General features: G+C 38.6%; 1 protein-coding gene across 1 annotated transcript in view; it reads right to left on the reverse strand.

Annotated features, from left to right (window-relative positions):
- LOC115760380 (hemicentin-1) overlaps window positions 1-24,841 on the reverse strand; it is a 697,894-nt gene that overhangs the window by 302,538 nt on the left and 370,515 nt on the right. The window contains exon 9 of the mRNA XM_030701676.1: window positions 24,404-24,534. Coding sequence (XP_030557536.1) covers window positions 24,404-24,534 — 131 coding nt within the window. The remainder of the gene's footprint in view (window positions 1-24,403; window positions 24,535-24,841) is intronic.

The raw sequence follows: 24,841 nt of genomic DNA on the forward strand, positions 1-24,841 counted from the left end.
CCGCTGCCTTGAGCTGGGGGCCCTGTTTTCTTTGCTGAATGCAGCTTTTTTATTTTTTGTTTTTCCAGTTTCTGCATGTTGGCCCTATAGGTGGGCATATCAGTGGCTAGGAGTCGCATAGTCCTACCCAGATTGGATTTGATGGTCAGGCTAGCCAGGTCCACTACTTCGGATAGTACGAGCTATACGACGTGGATGTCGTCGATATAATTGATGAGCTGATGAGCGGATGAGCTGGCATGGGCGACAACGTTAGTCTGGCTGCCGCCCCAAATATGAGGAGTCACTGAGGAACGCAATTCTCCTTCCTGGGATGAGTTAACCTCTGCTTGGTTAGTCTCCACTTCTTAATCGTCATCAGGTGGTGCCAAGTGGGCATATTTATTGGAAGAATGTTTGCAAACTGGATTGGTGTCAGCCTTGTTTTCGGCGTGTGGAAGGTGGGGATCTGCTGTCTAATACCTTGCGCTTCTCGGTTATTTTCGCCTGTGATTTAATTAGTCGAGCCATGGCTGCGGCGGGTGAATTGGGCAGCAACGGGGTCTCTATTCACACTAGCACCAGCATATGGGCTGCTGCCGGGGTCTTCGGAGTCCATTAAAGGGTAGGAAGGTGAATCTGAAGTACCTCTTGCAGACATCAGTGCGGAGAATTTATTGGCAGCTGTTGTTTAGTGCTGTTAAGTACTGAGGTGTTCAGCGGCGTAGCGTCGTTGATTCGAAATGACCCCTTGTTACTCATTGTGGGTGATTTTCTGATCTCATTACTCACTTGAAATGTGGCTCTATTTCAACTGGCTGGGTGCATGCCAGCACGGTAGCGCAACGCAGACATATATATTTTTTATTTATTTATTTCGTTTCACTTAATACAAATTGTTTTGTCAGCAAGTTGTTTTAATTGAACTGATAGCACTGACGGCAGTGGGTATCATTTGTATAATAAAATCTAACACTGCACACTGCCAGCGGCAGCTTTCATAATATGACGACTCACTATGTATGGGATTTGCTTATAATGTCCTAAGGCGGTTGGAGTAAGTGTTACTATGACTTTAAATAATTGGATTATTTTCATAGGCGCAATAACACAGGTACACACGAGAGGAAGATTAGCAAATGTCCGATCGTCACGGGAGCTAGCATTCGAATCGAGCTTTCCGTCTAATTCTGGAATTTGCCTGGACGCTATACTTAAAAAAAAAAAAAACGACAGGGGATTGTGCCATATTTACAATGGGTTGCTTCTATTTCATTGGGGCTCTTCGTCCTCTATAGGTTTTTAGTACCAATGGTAAACTACTCTTCATTTAAATTTATCAGATTATTTCTTAAGCTTTGTAATGCGTAAACTTGTAAGTCTATTCTGATTTTCATTAACGAATCTTCTATATTCATTAGATTCACATACAAATATTTCAGTGTGTTTGATTAAAATTGATCTTAGGACCGGTGCGCTTTCAATTCAATGCGGGATTAACTTTTCAAAATGTGCTCTGTGTATCATTATTTTTTCAACTATAAGGGGCCATTCCTTGTGAAACTTCCCATAGTTAGAAATTTGTCTTTATGTAGATTGTTTCTCTTTTAGTCTTTACCTTTGTCGTAAGCTCTACTAGTCTAACATTTTCTCAGCAACTTTTTGTGAAGTTTGTATTTCTTCAAAAGAACATCTGCTGAGTATTAGGTTTGTTAGCTGTTTTTTCAATATTAGCGAAAAATATACTTATTAAAAGAAATGTAAAAGAGATCGTAATTCAGTGATTTGTTCTGTTTTTTTTTTTTGTTTTTATTTATTTATTTGTTGACGGTGTTAATAAACCAATTTCGTTTTAGGTTTTTAGACCTTCTTTACAATTCTTAAATTAAATTAAATTTACATAACAATGTATGTTTCAGTAAGTGAAGTATGTGTGTTTGATTATTAAATTTATTTTTTTTTTGTTATTTTGTGTTTTTTTTTCAAATTTTTTGTTTGTTAACGGTGTGAAAAAACCATTATCGTATTAAGTTTAAGAAACTTCTTTACAATTATTTACTTGAATTAAATTTTCACTACAATGTATGTGTTAGTAGGTGAGGTATGTGTGCCCTCTTATCAATTTCTTTGTTTTGTTTTTATGAGGTAATGTTTTTTATTTAATGTCTGGTAGTACTAATAAATTATATTAATCACTTGACCGATTCAACTTACTATGGAGTAGAGCATTTCAATTATATGTTTTGGCTATTTTAGGTTTTGAGATCGACATGTTTGTAGAAACGGATAGACAGGCGAATTTCGCTTGATCGACTCAGCTGTTGTTGCTGATCAACAAAATATTCACCTTATGGCGTCGAGGATGCCTTCTTCTACCTGTTGCACACATAATCGACATACCAACAGGCAGAACTTGAAAACAGACGCATATACAGTTTCCAACTCGAACAGTGCTGACATGTGAGAATTTTAAGATTTTAAAACTTGTTTAGTGATGTATCGAATTTTTGTACTTTCTTATATATTTACGATCATGCATACAGTACGCCAGCTGCCTCAGAGGATTACGAACTGGATAAGCGAACGTGACTCTAGCACATAATGACACACATGTCTTGTTTACATTTTATTCCTGGCTGGATCGGCATTTGAATACGAGAGCAAAATAATACGGTGACACAGAGTACATGGCCTTGGCTGCAGCAGCTAAAAAATGAGAGTATCTAAAACTACTCGCCCGATTAACTTTCCGATTTCCTAAAGATAGATAGTTTCAGTAAACAGCATTTGGTAAATATCAGACAAGATACACGATCAAGTCATTGGTAGCTAAAGGTGCAGCAGCAACGCAAACTTCCTATATCAGAGCAATTACAGACCAACTCACATATGCAACTGCGGTGATTCATAGGAAATTTAATTAAGAAAGGAAATTCAAATGAAAAATCAAAACGTAAGTGCGTCTAATTCAGACATCAGATAGCTTTTCGTGTCGATAAACAGGAATTGGTGAGCGAATTTACTGTATTGGGAAATATTTCGAGGTATTAGCTCAAGAAAGTAAAAGCCATAAATCAATAATTTACCCTCAAATCTAGGGCGCGTTGTCTTGGTGCATAGTTCAAGCTGCGCTAATAAATTCTCACTTTTTGTGCGAAGAAAAATTGAACCCAAGCTAATTTCTGTTTCAATTTTATTTATTTAGCCGCGCAGGGTACTAATTAAAAATGTATATGTGTATATTTATTATTTGGGATCCAGCTCCAATTAAGTGTGCCTTAAGGCGGCCTTAAAGCGGGCGTCAATGCTGATGAGGGCCAATAAAAAAGAGTGGGCAGCAGAGTATAGTGGGCGCCCAAACATAATTCGTTCTTATGCTGTTATTATAATTATGCTATTCTGCTTCACGCAGCCGTCAGCGTTGTCTCTATTGGTTACTTGAACAAGCATTATCCCCCCATTGAAAGTAACATCATCTTGTTTGGACAGCAAACACACAAACCGAGATCAGCTTTAGCACTCTAGCTGGTAGCGATTTCAGCGGCGGCAGCTTCTTGGACGACATTGTTAATGCTGAGTCTGGGTAGAGGAGTGCGCCAACGGGACGTCAATACATGTTGGAGATATGTGACGAGCTGAAAACAGTTAAACCGACTGAACTTAACTGTCTTATATCAAGCTCAATGTATAAGAAGATGCTGTACCCAGGGTGCCATGATGTGGCAGACGGGCATGCGCAGCGAGCTTCGGAGTCTTCATGCTGGCTTCCTACAGTCCGTCAAAGCGCAGAGAGCGAGGAGGGATGAACACCCATTCAATCGTGTCGGATAGGCAATACTCCTAAACAACCACGACATGCCAGCTACTCAGGAACAGGCCCCTGAGATCTTCCAGCTAGTTCTTGGTATCAATGTGGTGTGTGTGGAAGATCAATGTGGCTTGTCGCATTATCAGGCCACATCCTTGAAGATCGGCAGTGACTCAAGATGAACCGTTTTAAGTAGCTTCAGAGCAAATCCTTCACAAGCCAAAGGATACCTACGCAACGATGAATTTTGCAGATATCGCCTTTGGGGACGAGATATTCCTTGATAAATTAAGCACACTGGGTCCCCAAAGCTGGATTGTGGTCTAACTTTCTTTCCAAATGTTGATGATGTTGATGGGAGTCTGTCGCCCACCCAATCCATGCCTAGTCGGAGCGGTAAGCGAACGGCATTCGAAAGACGATTAAAATTGGCCTGGTGCGGAATCAGACTCGGCACAGCATTCCAATTTCCAAAAACGATGTGTTCGTTCAGCAGACGAAGCAGCAGATGCGTGTCGAGCTACAGATATGGATACACCAGTGATCGCATGGCCACGAGTGATGATTGTGCTGCATCTGAAGCAGCCCTATCGCGATCCAATCAGCAGATAGTTTAATCCGGCTGTCGCATAGCTGATTGAAAAACAAACTGTCTCCAATAAACAGAGTTGGTGCATATTTGAAGGAATGTTTCATGATGCTAGGTCAAGGAGAAGCTGGCATGTTTTTCGATGTTTTTGGTGCCATCAGCGCAGGGATGCATCTAGAGTACTTCGACACTCGAGACTGGACATTGATTTTGACGAAAATTCATCGGGTGCAAATGCCAGAGACTAGAATGTGCAAGACGAGAGGCAATAATATGCAACTGGGATCTAGAGTCGAGCAGCATGGCGGACCACCAAGGAGACAGCGTAATTTCTGACTTTGAACTTGAGAAAATGTAGATTCCGCCAAGGTATCTAGGCGCGTACACTGTTTATAGCGTAATCTGCATTTTCTATCCTCAACTTTGCTACATTTTCTGCGCTCACGCTGAAAAGACAGCCGTAGATGCCTAATAGTTGAGTCAAACTTTGACTAAAGATCCACTAAACACTTGCACTTTCATCAACAATTATGATTGTAGCGCAAAATAAGCTTCACACCGCATTTGAGCGAAATAGCGTATAGCTGGTTACTGCGCGCAACTATCAAGGGCGATTTAGGTACGGCGTTTATGTATAACAAGCAACTGCAGGCAGTACGGTCACATCCTTACAGTATTTAATTTTACTTTTATGCACGCTGCATTAAAAGGACGTCTTGTGCACGTAAATGTAAATAAACGAAATTATAAAATGAAAAAAATAAATAACTAAGCCACTAAAATTTCACTCGTGCGATAATGTGAATTTCACTCGAGTTAACGACATAGTAGTCCCCGAAAATGTCAGGGATGAATTCAGGCGAATGATGGTAAAAATAATCAAGGCATTTTCTACCTCAAACGAGGCGTTGCCATTCAATACATTAGTGATAGCCAAATTTGTACCGTGGATAATGACCCCAAATTTCCCATCGTGCAGCCGGTAGTATCCAGGGCGATATCGGATATAACCTATACTACAACTAGTGAACATTTTATTAAACACGGAAACAATCTACTGCGATATCGATTGTCTGAGACAATCATCTCGATACTAAAGAGTCAATTCAACATCGATTTGGTCAACACGCCCACGCTCCATAGCTGCTCCAATGGGCAAGTGGAACGGTTCCACAGCACATTAATAGAGATTGCCAGATGCCTCAAGATCGATAAAAAAAGATTAGCGATACATCGCTATCAATTCTCAGACCTACTATTGAATATAATAGAACCCTGCATTCAGTAACCGGACATAGACCGTTGGATGTTATACATGCAAGATACATTAAGAGCAACAGCAAACTAGGTAACAAACTATCTCCTTTATGTTCTGAAAAAGAGGTACAAGCTGACCTAGGAACAACAGTTCTTATTAAGGGGAGGGAGGTCCATAAAGACAACCTCGCTTGCCAGTACTTTTCCATTGGACATACTTAGCTTTATTTCTATGTCTAAGCTCTTTAAGTTCTTTCCGTTTTGTATGAATATTATAAGAGCTCACTGCTCAATTGCTCCGTCAATTGACGTGAAAATATAAATATAATTTGCTGAATTACTGAGCCACAAGGCCAGTAAAAGAAGTTCGAAATCCCACCTTACTTGTATTTATTTATTTATTAATGGTCGACAAAACGAGTGTCTTCCTGATTATTCAATAGATTATATATAGAATAGATAATGGAATTAAATGCTAAAAGCCTAGTTAGAGAACACAATTTTCTAAATATCATCACCGACCGATGGAGGTGTTTTATTTGCCAGTCCGGCCAGCTGTGCCCCTTTTCACAGCTAATTTTGTCAGTGACGCTATTAGAGCCTACCTCTAAGCAGAAGGGTATAAATAGGAAAAAAGTGTTTTTAGGTAATTAAAAATAGTCTTAATCTGCTATATTAATAAAGAAAGTACAATAAATAGGTAAAAAGAAAGTTAGAAGATTGTTAATAAAGTAAAGATATATAAGCTAGATATAATGAGTGTTAAGTAGATTGGACAATAAGAAAAGTAATGGGAAATCACCGAAAATTTACAGCCTGTCCGGCAAGCTATGCCCCTGCTCATAGCTGGGAATGGTCAGTGACTCCCCGAAGGTATCGTGAAAGCAACGATTTTATTAGAGGTAGAGAAAGTTCGGTAGATAAAACGTGGTGCAAGCTATTATAATTTTTACATAGCATGCGAAAAGGATTGTGCATAGCGTAGTCTGTTGTGCACGTAGATAGGAATAAGGGGCGATAATTTCTGGTTGGTCTAGCCGGAACAGAGAATTGAAGACCCCCTAGCAGAAAAGAAGAATCTATATCGCCAAGAATCAACTTATGTAGCAGGACAACACCGAGCATTGTCCTGCGGTTGGTTAACGACGGAAGGTTGAGAAGAAGCAGTCTGCTGCAGTAGGATGGCAACCGAAGATAAGGGTCCCAATTTAAACCTCGTAAGGCAAAAAGCAGAAATTGCTTCTAAACAGATTCAATACGATCCTGGCTATTGTTATACTGCGGAGACCAAATGCAAGAGCAGTGTTCAAGAAAAGGGCGAACAAGTGAGATGTACAGAAGTTTCGTTATGAAAGGATCATTAAACTCTTTAGACCATCGTTTAATGAATCCAAGTACACCTTTTGCCTCATTAACGATGGTATCTATGTGAAGATTGAAACAGAGTTTAGAATCAAAAAGAACGCCTTGATCCTTAACTGTTAGTATACGCTGCAAAGGGCTATTGTCGATTGTATAACTGACAAGATAAGGTGTAGTACGATTAAATGTCATAAACATACGCTTTGAACAATTCAAATGCTATTGATTGGCCGAATTCCAAAATTGCATAGCGTTCAAATTGCCTTGTAGAAGAGAATGATGTAGGGGATTAGTGTATGTTAGAATTAGTTTCCCATCGTCCGCATACATACATACACGGGCATGTAATATAACAGAGGGGAGATAATTTATAAAAAGAATAAGGAGTAAAGGTCAAAGATGTGTAACGAACACGACGACTACACTGGGCGCGCCTCGCCTAACACTAATACCCTCTTATTTCAACACCAAATAAGAGGTTCTAATCGAAAGCTCCCGACTGGGAGATACCCTGAACTTTTCTTACAACTTCAAATGCATATATATATTTCCCAAAAAACAGGATATCGATATCGATTTTTATCGATTGCTTAGAAACGGAGTAAGTTATCGAATTATCGGACACAAACTCGATCTGCGCAGGCACTATGAACACCTACATCTAAAATTTCAAGCCTCTAGCTCTGATAGATTATGAGATCCTTGCGTTCATACATACGGACGGACAGACAGACGGACATGGCTAGATCGACTCGGTTATTGATGCTGATCAAGAATTTATACACTTTATGATTTCGGAGATGCTTCCTTCTGCCTGTTACATACATTTGCATTTTGCACATATACAATATACCATTTTTACCCATTTTCAATGGGTTCAGGGTATAAAAAGTAGACACAGTTCAGGTATGACGGAATACCACGATATATAAGGAGCGACTACGATCTGGAAGCAGAATATGTCATATAGAGCCGAGGAGCTAAGATGTTGGCTACCCTCGGTCTTCACCCACCCTAACTGTAGATGCATTTGCAATTGTCATTGCAACTAACCTTTTATATTCGATATTATTTACCTAAGGTGCCCAAAAAGGAATTAAGATTTCATTTTATCATACAATTGTATTTAAAGAAAATTTAAATTCATGATCGTACTTCATTATACATTACGTTAAAAACGTTTTTATTTTTATGTATGAATGAGATTACACTTCGAAACAAATATTAAGTTAAATCACTACTGATCTAAATGATCCACAAAAGATGATCTGTAAATACGAAGGCTGATTAGGAGCACACCCGCTGACTATAACCGCGATCCAAACAATGTGTACAATTCGAGAAGTTAGCTTATTACCTTTTGTTCTTTCACACAGTACTCACTACATAATCCAACGAAGTCAGCACCCCTGCCGACGTTAATGTGCTGTGAAATCTTAATTGAACTGTGTCACGTAGAAATATAGTAGTCAGCGACATATACATGCTAAATCAGGATCGCAAGTCAATGTCAGCGATATAAAACGGAAAAAAGTGCAATTTAAATTTCATGTGTACTTATGCCCTTCGCTTATACCTGCGCTCGAGAATGTCCGGGAATCGATGGGTCGAACACGTGGTCACGTTGGTCTGCCTGTGCGTGCAGCAAGACTATTGGTTAGCGAGATTCAAAGCTTATTTTCAGAAAATGAGACGATGCTGAAATCTTGGTTCGGCCTTAGGAAATTCGCTTCCTGCTATCCGAATACTGAAATTTTTCTTTATTCTTGAGTTCCGATACACGTGGGTACACTACGCCCACGTGAAAAATTGAAGATCGTAATTTTTAAAACAATCTGAAGCGACTGCACTCGTTGACGATTAAAATGGAAAAGAATGACGCCACGCCAAAACTGAAAGAGGCAAATAAGCATTCACCCAAGACACGATATTTTCATTCGCAACGGCGTCATTAACATAGGTCATGGTCACTCTGGTTATGTTATTAACCTACGTTGATCATAAGTAATTGCATAAATGTTATGGTGCAATGCTGCCCATTGAAGTTGATTGCGATCACCTGATCATGCCAATGGCGATGTATATTTATATTTACAAAAATAAAACTTATCACCCCATCACAACGCTGGTTTAATCGAAAGGATTAACTAATACTGAGATAGAAGCTGAAAAAGGGATGATTACGAACGAAAACGAAGTTGCGTTTTATTATTATTTGACCGACTTCAAAAGAACGAGGGCGTGTGCGTAAGTTATACGTTCGCAAATTCTTTTCATATGCCTTATCTATGTATTTTTGAATATTATAACCTATTAAGGGAAATACGTTTGGTCGATCAAGTTTTAATTGCCATTCATTCAGCATGTTCAGGTTTTTGAGCAACTTGTGATCATTGCCGTGCTTTATCATATTTAGCCGAAACACAACGAATTATGGAGAAATTCTAATAGACTGGTGTATGGTGTTTCGTAACGAACTATTTATACTACTAATGAATACATCCCATAGGCTTTAGTCAGACCGAATATATGTGCGCAAAGCAGCATTAATCGAACGATTAACTCTTTCCACCGCGTTTGCCTGTGGCGAGTATACACAGGTGTACATATACTGTATGCCTTACTTAGACAAGAGTGAGGAGAATTCCAGGCTTTTAAATTGAGTGCCATTATCACTCACTATTATCTCAGGTACTCCACAACAGTCAAAAATATCTTCTTGCAGTATATTTACCATTACTTTGGCATTGAGCCTTTTTATGGGCTTGAGAAATGTAAGCTTTGAGTAGTGATCCAGAATGACGAATATACCAATGTTTCGTTTTTTTGATGGTGGGTACGGACCAACAAAGTCGATATATAACCTTTGGAAAGGCCTTTCGCTGACCACTTGGTTTCCTATGGTTGGCTTGAGGCATCGATTAGGAACTTTTGACGTTTGACAGAACTCGCAGAACTCAACTACCAGATTCGGCCAGTACAAATGCCTGCGAATATATTCCAAACATTTGGACATCCCACAATGAGCGGATGTTTGTTAATCATGTGCTGCTTTCATAACATTTAAGCATATTTCAGACGGCACAAATAATTTCCAACCCTTCATGTTCTCGTCTAAACTAATAGCTGAGAATCCATTTCGGAAATATATATAATCAGTTGGAATGAATAATATTATGTTTTAGCCGGCAGTATTCGTTGGATCGAAATGCCTCCGAAGACAAGTCGATTTCAGGGTATACTTCTAGGTCCACCGCAGCTACTTCGTCTGCTGGCTCAAAGGCACGGCAAAGCGTGTCTGCGACCACATTCTCACTACCCTTGCGATGTTCGAATGACCATCTAGCAAGTCTACCACTTAGATCTTTTTGGTTCATTAGCCAACGTAAAATTGCATGATCAGTCACGACTTTAAAATCTTGTCCTTCGGTGTACATGCGAAATTATCTTACAGCCAATATAACGGCAAGACATTCGAGTTCCGTAACGGAATAATGTATGTATACGATGGGTTGCACGATTCCTGACTCATCACATCGGGCTAATATACCGCCTACGCCATGCATAGAAGCGTCGCATTGGACTATAAACGGCCTTTCATAGTTTGCTGAGGATAATTTTCTTTCGATTTCTTCAAACGAAATTTGAGCATTATCATTCCAAGCAAATGACGTGCCCTTTAACAATTCTGTGAGGTGAAAGGTAATCGACGAGTACTGAGGGATAAACCGTTGATACCAAACGGTCATTCCTAGGAATCGTCTCAGCTATATTTTTGTTGACGCCACTGGAAAATCTGCAACTGCTTGAACTTTAGCCGGATTAGGCTGCAAGGTGTCTTCACCTACGATGTAACCAAGATATTCGACTTTTGTTAAACAAAAATTACTTTTACGGTTATTCAAGGTCAAACCTCCCTTACGCAATCGTGCGTCATTCATCAAAACTTTGCGATAATACAAGTAAATCAATCATCCAAGTAAACCATAACATGACCTTTCATGTCGTAAGGAATTACTTGATCCATCAATCGGCTCATGGTCTGCTGTGCATTGCACAATCCGAATGGCATCCGCTTAAATTGATATAACGGCCTGTTCGGGATAGTGAATGCTGTTTTTGCCAGCGATGATTCATCCAAGCAGATTTGCCAAAAGACATCTTTTAAATCGATTTTCGACATTCAATGTACAGGAGGAAGTCTACTTATCATGCCATCTAAATTTGGTATCGGATAAGAATCCTTACTGATCACTTGATTTACTTTGCGGCAGTCCAAACAAAATCGGACTTTTCCAGGCTTAAAAATCAATATCGCGGGACCACGACCATGCGGAATATGGAGCTTCTTCAATGACTCCAAGTTTGATAATCGTATCTACTTCTTCGGATATTAATTTTTCCCTTGCTGGTGATAACGGATAAAACCTGTGTTTTATGGGCTTGGCACCCCAGTATCGATGATATGTTCTGCAAGATTAGTCTTTCCTAGACCATCACTTTCAAAGAAATGAAAAGAGGTGATTACTGATTGTAAGCGTTTCTTTTGGGCTAGTGTTAACGACAACTGATTCGACTCACCTTCTTCGAACTCCACTGAATTCAGGGTATTCGAATGATGTACTGAAATACCAAATGCTCTCCAGAAATCTATTCCACAGAGAACGTTTTCCTTGATAGACGGGACAATTAAGAATTCTAAATTATTTGCAATGGAGTTATAAACGATAGGAATTGAAATGGAACCTACAACATGTTGTTTTTGTCCGTCTGCGGTTTTCACATCGTCTTTTATTTTGTTAAAATCAATTTTCGTATCGAGAATTTTATTCGCTAAGCTCCCTCCAATCACCCTTTTCGTAGCCCCACTATCTAACAAGGCTTAGTAATGCCTATTGAATATTTCCAAATTCGTGAACGGCTGCATATCGTTTGATGATCAATTGCTGAAATACGGTGCTAATTTAGCGAGCGTCGCTGAGTCCATAGGTATCTTAGTCTCTCTGACGAAGCGAAAATAGTTGCTCTACAGTCTAAATATTCGTGTAAACGGACGTGGTAAAGCTTATGTTTTGTTTGATACGGTTTTGATAAGTCTGGTGTGAAGGTAGAATTAGGTGTTAGGTATCTTTATTTAAGTCTGGATCCGAGGCTATTGACGACGGACATTCGCGTTTAAAAGACGGTCCTCCGGAGAGTTTTCCGAAACAGGTTTGCACTTTCTACAAGTGGGTTTGTAAGTGTCAACGGCATCACAGCCGTAACAAAATACACTACGAGCTTTTAAACGTTCTTGATATCTGTGTCCCTTTTCCTCGCAGTACCAGCAAATCAATTTTTCCGGAGAATGTATAACATTTTTGTCCCCAGTTTCTACCAGATTCTGCGTAAGATCCGTCTTTGTTGCATCTTCATGGACTACCTCGTTGACTATTTGTTGTAGTTTAATTGGTCGAGAAATTGGCTTGTAAAGGTAATTCGAATAGACCGCTTTATGCTTGTTACATTCTTTGCGTAATGTCGCAAGACTCGGAGTATTTACATGAAGTAGTTCGTGTCTTAATTCTGGTTTTAGGTTGCGCTTGACATTGATCACTAACTCTGAGTATGACATTGGTTCCTGTAACGCATCTGACAAGGCAAGAATCGTATCTAAAAATGCATCAAAGCTTTCGGACCCTCATTGTTTGTGTCTTCTAACCATGTATTTTATGTCTTCGTCTAATCTGTGGTCTTTATATCTTTCTCGCAAGCATGTGCACAAATTGAACCAGCCTGTTTGGTCAGTCGTACGGTGATATCTCCAAAAAAATGTCAAAGCTGGTCCGGTAAACAGCAAATTGGCAAACTGATATAACAACCTAAAATTTAAACATTGTGAAGTCAAGCAATTTATGCGATGTATAAAGTCATCAACTGGGATATCACTAGCCACGCCTGAAAATCTGACTTGCCAATTGGATATGACACTCGATATTTGGTCGGGCCTATTGACTGCGTATTTACGTCTCGCATCAGACTGAGCACTAACATTCGGTAATCTCGAAGCATTTCGAGCATTACTTCGGGTAATGGTTCGGGACCGAGGAACGGCCCCCGTGCTTGTAGGTCTTTGTGAAGCTACTGCATTTAAGTCACTGCTATCTTCGAATAACTCTCGACTACACACTCGTTTGCAAGTGGGACATGTCTCATTGCTTCTTAACCATTGATTTTGGCAATTTCGATGAAATTTATGAGCACATGGAATTTCTACAATGTCTGCATCACCAATCGATAATTCATTGCAAATAGTACACACTGCAGGTGCTTCGTTGAGAGTTAAATTTTCGTTACTACGTACGACAGCCATCATCAATAAATCCATTATAATTGGTCAAAGAGTTAAATAGAAATTGATCCCAAATGGATTTTAATTTTAAAATATATACGAAAAGCGCTAATGAGCTATAATTACGATCATCGGAAACGGTTTTACGGCAGATAGAAAAGGTTAAAGGCACTTCGATATTAATATAACAATATTATAACATGTGACTTATCCTTAGGTAAATACATCGCATAATCTAAATCTCTATGTTTGATATATCTCCTTACGAAAAGCAAACAAAATATTTTACTAAATCAGTGTTGAGTTGTCCAAAATTAGTTGAAGAGTCGAAATACCCCAACCAGAACAATTTTCTATTCAACTAGAACAAACGGAATGTTATTATGCTCTAACAACCTTCAATCACTTGGTAGAGAACCGACTCGAAATCAGATCTAAAGTGAAGCGGAAGAGCAGAAGCTCGAGACCCCCCATTGGGCGCCATTTTTCTTATTATTATATCATGTAACGAACACGACGGCTACGCTGGGCGCGTCTAACACTCGTGTTGTGAATTGGGAGCATACTCCGTTCCGACCGTGCTCAGGGAAGTGGCGAGGGTTGTTTTACTCCCTAACACACTCGACGCGTCAAACATAATAAGGAAAAACAAGTAGACAGAGTTAAGGTATGACGGAATACCACGATATATAAGGAGCGACTACGATCTGCACGCAGAATATATCATATAGAGCCGAGGAGCTAAGATGTTGGCTACCCTCGGTCTTCACCCACCCTAACTGTAGATGCATTTGCAATTGTCATTGCAACTAACCTTTTATATGCGATATTATTTACCTAAGGTCAAAAAAGGAATTAAGATTTCATTTTATCATATAATTGTATTCAAAGAAAATTCATTATCGTACTTCATTATACATTACGTTAAAAGAACAACGTTTTTTTTTTATCTATGAATGAGATTACACTTCGAAACAAATATTAAGTTAAATCACTACTGATCTGAATGATCCACAAAAAATTATCTGTAATTACGAAGGCTGATTAGGAGCACACCCGCTGACTATAACCGCGATCCAAACAATGTGTACAATTCGATAAGTTTGCTTATTACCTTTTGTTCTTTCACGCAGTACTCACTACATAATCCAACGAAGTCAGCACCCCTGCCGACGTTAATGTGCTGTGAAATCTTAATTGAACTGTGTCACGTAGAAATATAGTAGTCAGCGACATATACATGCTAAATCAGGATCGCAAGTCAATGTCAGCGGTATAAAACGGAAAAAAGTGCAATTTAAATTTCATGTGTACTTATGCCCTTCGGTTATACATACGGCCAGTATGCCTTTTAACAATTATATCAGATGTTGTAATTCCGAGTGAGGGTGCGCACTGGTTAGCTATCCATCAGATCTGCGCTCGAGAATGTCCGGGAATCGATGGGTCGAACACGTGGTCACGTTGGTCTGCCTGTGCGTGCAGCAAGACTATTGGTTAGCGAGGTTCAAAGCTTATTTTCAGAAAATGAGACGATGCTGAAATCTTGGTTCGGCCTTAGGAAATTCGCTTCCTGCTACAGTCTAGATTGTCGCTATTTGGTGCTTTGGGCTTTGGCTTTGGCTTCGACAAGGACTACGCGTTATACGTGATTTTTCTTTTTGACACGCAATAACGCAGCGACGCAATTTAGCCTGCACCTCCCTACGACTTCCACACAAAGGAAAGGCCTATCTATATTAACCCTTTTTTTTCAGGGACTTTGGAAATTTTTCTTCGAGCTTGAGTTCCGATACACGTGGGTTTACTACGCTCACGTGAAAAATTGAACTTCATAATTTTTAAAGCAATCTGAAGCGACTGCACTCGTTGGCGGTTAAAATGGAAAAGAATGACGCCACGCCAAAACTGAAAGAGGCAAATAAGCATTCACCCAAGACACGATATTTTCATTCGCAACGGCATCATTAACATAGGTCATGGTCACTCTGGTTATGTTATTAACCTACGCTGATCATAAGTAATTGCATAAATGTTATGGTGCAATGCTGCCCATTGAAGTTGATTGCGATCAGCTAATCATGCCAATGGCATTGTATATTTACATTTACAGAAATACAACTTATCACCCCATCACAGATGACTCCCTTAAGGAACACCAGAAGTAACGTGGACATGATCAGAGGTAATTAGCCTCAGAACTACTCTTTGGGTCCTACCTTTTAAATAAGAATTAATCCAAAGCAAAAGAGACAGAGGGAAACCAAATCGGTCAAGTTTAAGCAGCAGAATATCATGGTGCACAGAGTCGAACGCCTCAGTGAAGTCAGTGCTTGCACTTTAGAAAGAAAATCATTATTTGCCAAGGAAGTAAACTCAAGCAGATAGGTCGTAGTTGACCGATTCTTTGCGAATCCATGTTTAACAGGGGAAACAACTGATTTGCAGAAATGCTGCAAGCTCGAAGTGATTATTTTTTCAAATAATTAAGGAATAGCGGACATTTTTGCAATGCCCCTGTAGTTTTGTATATCAGACTTTCCGCCTTTCTTGTGGAGAGAACTGATATAAGATTCTTTCCAAAGAGAAGCAAGGACAGAAGATTTAAGGGGTAGATTAAAAAGCTTTAACAATAGATAAAGAAGGGAAGAACTACTCACCCTGAGTAGACAACTAGAAATATAGTCAGGCCCAGGAAAGTAAGAAGATTTAAAAGAATTTATAGTTTTAAGGAGAGAAGAGTGTGAAATAATAGGAGGAGGTATAGAACTAAAGGAAGAAATAGTGTAAGAGTAAGAATTATTATTAGGACAGACTGAAGAGTAAGTAATTGGCAAAAATTAGGAAAGAGCTTAGCAGAATCAGATTCATTGCTAGCTTTATCCATCCCGAGAGAAAAAGAAGATGACAAACTTGAGGATTTACGCTTCAAGATGTGACAATCTAAGAGTAAACCAAAGTGGTTTTGCAGAAGTAATCGAAGGAATTGACTTGAGAATACACATAACTAAGTAGGAGTTTAGGGTGTTATAAAAATTATTAATAGCAGTATTCATATCAACCGTGTCATATAAGAAAGACCAATCGGTTGCATAAATAAGTTGATTCAGTAATGAATAATTTCCTTAGAGAAAGCAAAGGCGGATGGCGATTGGCTGATGAGCACGAAATGAAAGGATTACAATTGAGCACTGCAATCTCTAAAGTAAGATGATACACATCCTCAAGAAGAGATAAAGGCACATGAGAAATAAGGTAGTCTTTAAAAAATATAAGGCCAAGTGTTCTATTCAATTCAATTGAATATTTAGAATTTGAATTGATTTGAAAGAACGAAAGATCAAGCATGCAGTCTATAAAATCGTGCTGTGCTGAGAGCACTAGATAATTTTCGGCAGTGAATAATGACCAAGAGATTTTCGGCAAATTAAAATCAACCAGCACAATAAATAGGTCATTATCACGCACATGTGAGGAAACTTCTTTAATACAAGTAATATGTTTCATATCAACTTGAATATGAAAAGAAGGGAGGACATAAAAGCAGGTAACATAGATATTATGGGTATGAAAAGACAACTTAAATGAGACTAAAACAGAAAAATTTTGAGTGGAGAGTGGCTTTAAGGACAATTAACACCTTACCACCTCGAGTCAGCCGATCATTTCTATGCAAAATAAAACTATTCGAAAAATCCTCAAAATCAGATATGGTTGAGTTTAAATGTTAAATGAGTTGAAAATGCTTATATCCGAATCGAAGGAAGTGCTGGCCATGAAAAGATTTTTAAGCTTGGAAATGAGACCTCTGAAATTCTGATAATCAATAAAGAATTGGTCAGAAGATGAAGTTAGCTTATTGGGGCGGAAAATGAAAGGGTGACAGGCTGGTTACGCTTTTTATACCCTCAACCCAAAATGAGTAAAAGGGGTTATTGTGTTCGAGAAAAATTCAAATGAATGTAACAGGCAGAAGGAAGCATCTCCGACCCCATAAGGTATATATATTCTTAGTCAGCATCAATCGCCGAGTCGATCTAGCCATGTCCGTCCGTCCGTCCGTCCGTCCGCCTGTCCGTCTGTCCATCCGTCTGTCCGTATGTATTAACGAAAGGATATCTGAACCTACAAGAGCTAGAGACTGAAATTTTAGCTGTCAAGTATCTATTGATAGTTTTGGTGACCTTACCATATATAAAATATTTGATAAATTTGATATGTTTGTTAAAGGAATTTCATTCTTTTAGAATTTTGTGTACATCTGTTTTTCTGTTATAACAAAAGGTCATCTCCATATTTGGCCAAAAGTCTTGGTTTAATTATTAATTGATCTGTAATATTGCCCAACAGTTCCTCCATGATTATATCTGCGATTACTGGGGAGGCCGCTGATCTCATTGGCATTCCTTTAAGTTCTGCGTATATTTTGTCGTCGTATTTGAAATATTTGTTTTCCTGAATGCAAAATAGTTGTTTTGGTATACTAGTGTGTTCTTCCCATTTGCACCATTTTTGTCTTATTGTGTCAAGTGCTAATTCCATTGGTATGCTGGGAAACAAGGATCCTACGTCAAATGATGCTAATGTTTCTTCTTCTCTAATGTGGATATTGTCAACTTTGTCTTTAAAATCTACCTAGAGTCCATTGTCAGATTTCTTAATATATATAAACTGAACCCATTAAAAATGGGTATATTGTATATGTGCGAAATCCAAATGTATGTAACAGGCAGAAGGGAGCTTCTCCGACCCCATAAGGTATATATATTCTTGATCAGCATCAATAGCCGAGTCGATCTAGCCATGTCCGTCTGTCTGTCCGCCGTATGAACGCAAGGATCTCAGAACCTATAAGAGCTAGAGACTTAAACATTTTACATGTAGGTGCTCCTAGGGCCTGCGCAGATCGAGTTTGCTTCCGATAATTCGATCCGTTGCCAAGCAATCGATACAAATCTATATCGATATCCTGTTTTTTGGGTAATTTTTGAAAATAATAAGAGCTAGAGTCACCAAACTTGACATATAGCTTCTAAAATAGAATATTTAGAATATATATATATATATATATATGTTTGTTTTATTCATCCTTTGAAATAATACGCATTTTGAATAGTATATCCACGATGTTGTTATTCTTTGTCTGTAGGCTTGATGTCGGATCCTGTCTTAGTGTTCTATATGCGCACAAATCGTCTTAAATCCATTGCTACGGTTTTATTACGCTCATCCGATAGAATTTTAATATTTTTATTTTCTTTCAATCATTTTCGTGTCTGTCCCACTGTGTCGAGTATTGCTCGATTCCTACTGTTTTGGTTGTTCTTGGTTTTATGCTCTTTTACTAAAAAAGAGAATTTTGTGCGCGCCGACTCCAGTGTTTCTTTATCTTTTGTGGTTTGTACTAACTCTTCACCGTATTCTCTTCTCTTCACTGTATTTTAAGAGACGAAAGTCTCTTTTGCTGATTGGGAGAGAGAATTTCGGCCCTTTTGCGAGTAACGCTTCTATGTTTGGCGGGAATTCTATTTGTGTTTTGTTTATGAACCACTTTCTTTGATTCTTGTTGTCCGCTAAGGCTAGGTTCCGTTGATCTCGTAACTTGTCGTGTTTCGTTTCTTGTCTATTCTTTAGTGTTGTTGTTATTTTATTTTCTATGTTTCTCTCGCTCTCAAAAAAACAAAGAAATAAAAGTAGCACACAAACCTACGAATACTTTTGCAGAAGTTCTTCAATTAGATTAAATCAAAAATCCCTATGATTGACAAAAGCAACGTCATATACCAAATACCATGTGGCGAGGAAAACAACATCAAGTGCAATAGGGTTTACATAGATACAACAAAATCGAATTTCAAAACAAGGATCAGTCAACATAAATCAGACTTCAAATTAAGACATCAAAATAATATACAGAAAACAGCGCTAATGACCCACTGTATGAGAAGCAATCACACACCAAATTTTGATGAAACAACAATCTTACAACAAGAACAACTTTACAACAACGACACACATCGGAAATGCTACACATTATTAACACACCCACCAACAAACGACAAAACAGCCAAATAGCCTCAGTTTCAATAAAATAGTTTATGCAAAACGTTCAAATTAATGTTTTATCAATGTAATCTAATTGTTAATTGTTTTGTTTTTTATACCCTAAGCCCATTAAAAATGGGTACAAGGGTATATTGTATATGTGCGAAATCCAAAAGTATGTATATATTCTTGATCAGCATAAATAGCCGAGTCGAACTAGCCATGTCCGTCTGTCTGTCCGTCCGTCCGTCCGTATGTATGAACGCAAAGATCTCTGAACCTTTAAGAGCTAGAGACTTGAAATTTTAGTTGTAGGTGCTCCTAGTTCCAGCGCAGATCGAGTTTGTTTCCGATAATCGATAACTTACTCCATTTCCGAGTCATCAATAAAAATCGATATCGATATCCTGGTTTTTTGGGCAATTTTGGTAAATAATAAGAGCTAGAGTCACCAAACTTGACATATAGCTTCTAACATAGAATATATATATGCATTTGATGTTGGAAGAAGAGGGATCTCTGAGCCAGCCAAGAAATATTTTATATATCAAGTGTCTTTAATTTTATATCTATCGCCACCTCTCCGCTACTACCGCAAAACTATAAATCAAGGTAATAACCCAACTTGTATTGCCCACAAATTAAAACCACAATTTAAATTCAATTGACTTTTGAGAATACACAAATATTCTATGGTACAATAAGATATACTGCAGAAAATTTCATCAAGATCGGTTAAGGAACACACAAAAGCTATGTGTTTTGCCCACGTGTTAGCGGCAGCTAGCGCAAATTCAAAGAATTTCTGTATACATGTACACACACACATTAATGCATGTCCGCTTCGAACTCCATCAACAGCATTGCAATTGCGATTGCTTTCTGTGCTGCTATTTTAATTCATTTTATTCTCAATGAGACTCAAATATTGGAGTGCCTGTTGAGTTCGTGCCTTACCAGGGAACCTATTTTTATTTTTTTTTGAGCTGGTGTGGCTGTTCAGTAGAACCGCAATTAACTTCTTTTTAAAATTTATCTTTATTACCTCAAACGAGCGTATAGCTCGAGCTGTATTTGGTGTTGGAATAAGATGGTTCAGGGTATTCCATAGACGGGAGCTCCCGACTAGAACCTCATACTTGTTTGGCTTGAACTCGTGAACAATCATGTGTGAAGGCCAAACTTTGGGATCACAAATGATTAAGAACATATCATGTGAAACATTTATTTTGAATGATGATATTTCACGAGGGGTGGATAAATAAAATTTGGTATTTGACACGCTAGCAGAAGATTTGCTAGCAATATAGGCTGCCAATGACTCAGAAGTGGTGTCAGACGAAAGTCGGGACACAAATACACGTAATACACGAGTTGGAGGAGCTAAAGAGGCACCAAGATTGTTTTTAACAATCTGGGCAAGATTGCGCGCAGGTCTACCTTTGCGGCCAGGAGCTGACGGGGCTGAGTCAGTTTTGATAACTAGGACGGGATCAGGTACGGGCTCTACTGGGACTTTTACAGGGGATGAAGCAGGGGCAAAAGGGCAGTCGCTCGAAGAAGGCGATAATGACAACATTGGAGATAAATACAAGTTGCAAGGTAGGGACAAGAGAGGCGTAGGTGTCTGAACAATTGCAATAGTTGAGGCTCCAACCGGCGATTGGTTGGAGACTCACATTTGCATTTGCCAAGCAACTCAAAACTCGAGTCAAAATTACTCGAGAGCTGCTTAGCCAAATTATTCAATTTAAAGAATTGATTTCTCACAGAATTATACATTCAGGAGAAATCAATTTGCTTGTCGATGCATTCTGGGCACGACCAACGCAAGCCACCGCAGCCCTTCTTGGCAATTGCAGCGATCTTGTCGCAATCACGCCCAGTGAGACCTGCACATTTAGCATGCATCATATTCTCACACAGCCAGCAATTAACAAATTGCGGCAGTGCAGAATCATCAGCCTGCTTGAACGTGCACGGTTTCTTACAGCACGACATAATTATTAAATGCGTATGCAATTTGCGAGAGCGCAGAGCAAAACGAAAACGGTGCACAAGATAGAGCAAGTAAACACTCAAAAAACAATTATTCGTACACAAACAAATTGTTTGGAGCGAAAAGCAATAGAAAAAATTGCGAGAGCGCGATGCACAAGCAGAAAGTATGCAGCGAACACACGCACAAACAAGTGTATGCACAGGGGAGCACCAAAGCAAAGGAATCAAAACAATAACAACAACACGGAAAAGACGCCGCGTTTAATAAATGCAATAATTAACAGACTTACGCTGCACGACAGATAACACTTTGCACAGTTTTTAAAAGCTTATTAAATAAAGCACCAGAAATGCAATATTTAGAAATAACGAGAAAGAAGGGGTATCTTCGGCACGCCGAAGATCTAATACCCTTGCAGACCCAACCTTTTCATAATGCTTATAGTGCTTTGCCCGTATCTAAGAAACACAGGGAAAATAGTTAATGCCGAGTTTGGGCAAGATACCTTGATAAACGAAATGTTTTTTCGTACAAGAACTTAATTTTCGACCGATCGTTCCTATGGCAGCTATATGATATAGTGGTCCGATCTTGATAGGATTTTGCATATATATGAGGAGCATAGTAAAACTAATAAATGCCGAGTTTGGTCAAAATATCTTGAAAAACAAAATGTTTTTTCATACAAAAACTTAATATTCGACGGTTCATTCCTATGGCAGCTATATGATATAGTGGTCCGTATATATGAGGAGCATAGTAAAACTAATAAATGCCGAGTTTGGTCAAGATATCTTGAAAAACAAAATGTTGTTTCATACAAAAACTTAATTTTCGACCGATCGATCCTATGACAGCTATATGATATAGTTGTTCGATCTTAATAGGATTTTGCATATATATGAGGAGTAAAGTAAAACTAATAAATGCCGAGTTTGGTCAAGATATCTTGAAAAACTAAATGTTTTTTCATAAAAAAACTTAATTTTCGACCCATCGTTCCTATGGCAACTATATGATATAGTGGTTCGATCTTAATAGGATTTTGCATATATTTGAGGAGCATAGTAAAACTAATAAATGCCGAGTTTGGTCAGGTTATCTTGATAAACAAAATGATTTTTCATACAAAAACTTAATTTTCGACTGATCGTTCCTCTGGCAGCTATATGATATAGTGGTCCGATCCAGCTGGTTTTCACATATGTGCTGCGTGCAACAGAAAGAGGGACTTTTGCAAAATTTCATTAAGATAGCTTTAAAATTGAGAGACTAGTTCGCATAGAAACAGACAGACGGACATGGCTCTATCGACTCGGCTGTTGTTGATCAGCATGATCAAGAATATATATACTTTATGGGGTCAGAGATGTCTCCTTCTATGCGTTACACACTTCACGACAAAATTGTAATACCCTCTGCAAGGGTATAAAAAGCAGGATTAAAGCGCAAAAATATATAAAATATCTTGGAGCACAAGTAAAACACGTCAATCGCTCTCAACTGAGATTTCTCTCCTTGTCTTCGGCTGAAGACAAACTACATCCTGAAGACGGATTACATCTCAGAGTGACACCGGCAAGGTTCTTCGCGGGATAATCATCTCTCAATAACTTATTTATATATACATATAAAATTTATATATGTATATATAAATTTATTAATGCCTTTAAGTACAACTGTTCAACAAATTTATTTTAATTTCATTTTGTGCATTTTATTGCTGCTCAAAAATTATATAATGATTAACGCCAGCTAACTTATAGACACATTTGGATGCTAAATGAAAACCTTCATAAATGAATAAAGATTGATTCCAAAAAGAAATTTCTAAGTAGCTTATATGTGTTTATCTTTGTTGGGTTATATATTTGTTAAGCGAATCAAAGAAGTTTGAAGCTAAGTCTCAAGAGCGATCATGCCACTCCGGCAGTCTCGACTATAAACTCTCTTTTGTTAATGGTAACTGTACAAAAAACACTCACGTTATGCCTCCATTCAATCCTAAAAACCGGAGGGTGAGCAACCACGAAACAGTCAAAGTAAACGTCAGTTCCTTCACGTAAAGCGTTAGCATCTAAAGATGCTCCTAATCGAATGTAAACTTAGGTGCACATGTTAACCAAACCGTGATCGTGCCAATAGAACGCGCTTGCCAAACTTAAACAACCTATTCGGAGTGAGCTTCAAAACTGCTTTAGTTTTTCGACAAGGTCAATGCTCTTATGCGTGTTTTGCAGACCCTGAGCAGTTTGGAGCAGATCTCAGGATGTATAATAGTGCTTACGCTGGTTTAAAAACTCAGATTTATTGGGAAGAGACCGCAGGTACTGACAAGGTCACAACAGCTGATGAGTTCTGTGTAGAGAGCAACATGCCATGTCATCCCATGTGACCAAAGCTCAGATGGAAAAATCCAATCATAATACTACCACCAGCAAATGAGTGCCTGTAGCTGAGTCTAACAAAATGGCTGCAGTTTTGGTCATTAATCTGATCACGAGATCTACACATGCAGTAAATTTCCAAATTTGTCTCAATCCCTTCGGCATAAGGAAGTTAAGAAACTGGCCCTTTATTACAGCTGCCTAAAAAAGGGATATCAAAATCGGCTTGGCAGTGGTAGTCATTGTCGTATTTGTGGACGAAAGCATCACCCTGCTGCATTTTACTAATTCACCAGAAGCTAGAGCGTTGACACCATGACATACATCGCCCACTTCGAGCGCCACTCGACTCACGGTCACTCCACTACCTCTCTTGCTGCTCAAGATATTCAGTCTGGTTTTGTGCCTTTGGCTACCGCTTTTTGGTTCCTTAGTAGGGCTTTATTAGACTCAGATTGTACATGGTCACATTCCGATTGATTTCAAGAAGAAATTTCTAAGTAGCTTGTGACTGTTTATCTATGTTGGGTTACATATTTGTTAAGGTATTCAAAGAAGTTTGAAGAGCAGCCGTGCCATTAGTCTGGCAGTCTCGATTATAGAACTTTTTCTTGTTAATGGTAACTGTACAGAAAACACTTACGTTATGCCTCCATTCAATCCTAAACACCGGAGGGTGAGCAACCACGAAACAGTCAAAGTAAACGTCAGTTCCTTCACGTAAAGCGTTAGCATCTAAAGATGCTCCTAATCGAATGTAAACTTCGGGGATATCTGCAATAACAAAAATATTACACATTAAAAAAGTTTGTATTAAGCTAAATGCTAGTTCATGACTGCTTTCGTCCCTTATATTAATTTGTTTTCACCTCATTTGTACAAAAGGTAAACGTTAAAGTTAATATAAATATCAGTTGTTTAAAATAATCAAGTAAGAGGTTCTAGTCGGGAGCTCTCGACTGGGGAATACCCTGAGCCCTCTGATTCCAACACCAAATGCAGTTCGCGTAACGCGCTCGTTTAAAGTAATAAAGATATATTAAAAAAAAAAAGTTCCCTTGCTGACGACTCTGCTCAACAG

The sequence above is a fragment of the Drosophila novamexicana genome, unplaced genomic scaffold, assembly GCF_003285875.2.
Source record: "Drosophila novamexicana strain 15010-1031.04,08,12 unplaced genomic scaffold, DnovRS2.1 tig00000434-arrow-pilon, whole genome shotgun sequence".
In the NCBI taxonomy this organism is placed as follows: domain Eukaryota; kingdom Metazoa; phylum Arthropoda; class Insecta; order Diptera; family Drosophilidae; genus Drosophila; species Drosophila novamexicana.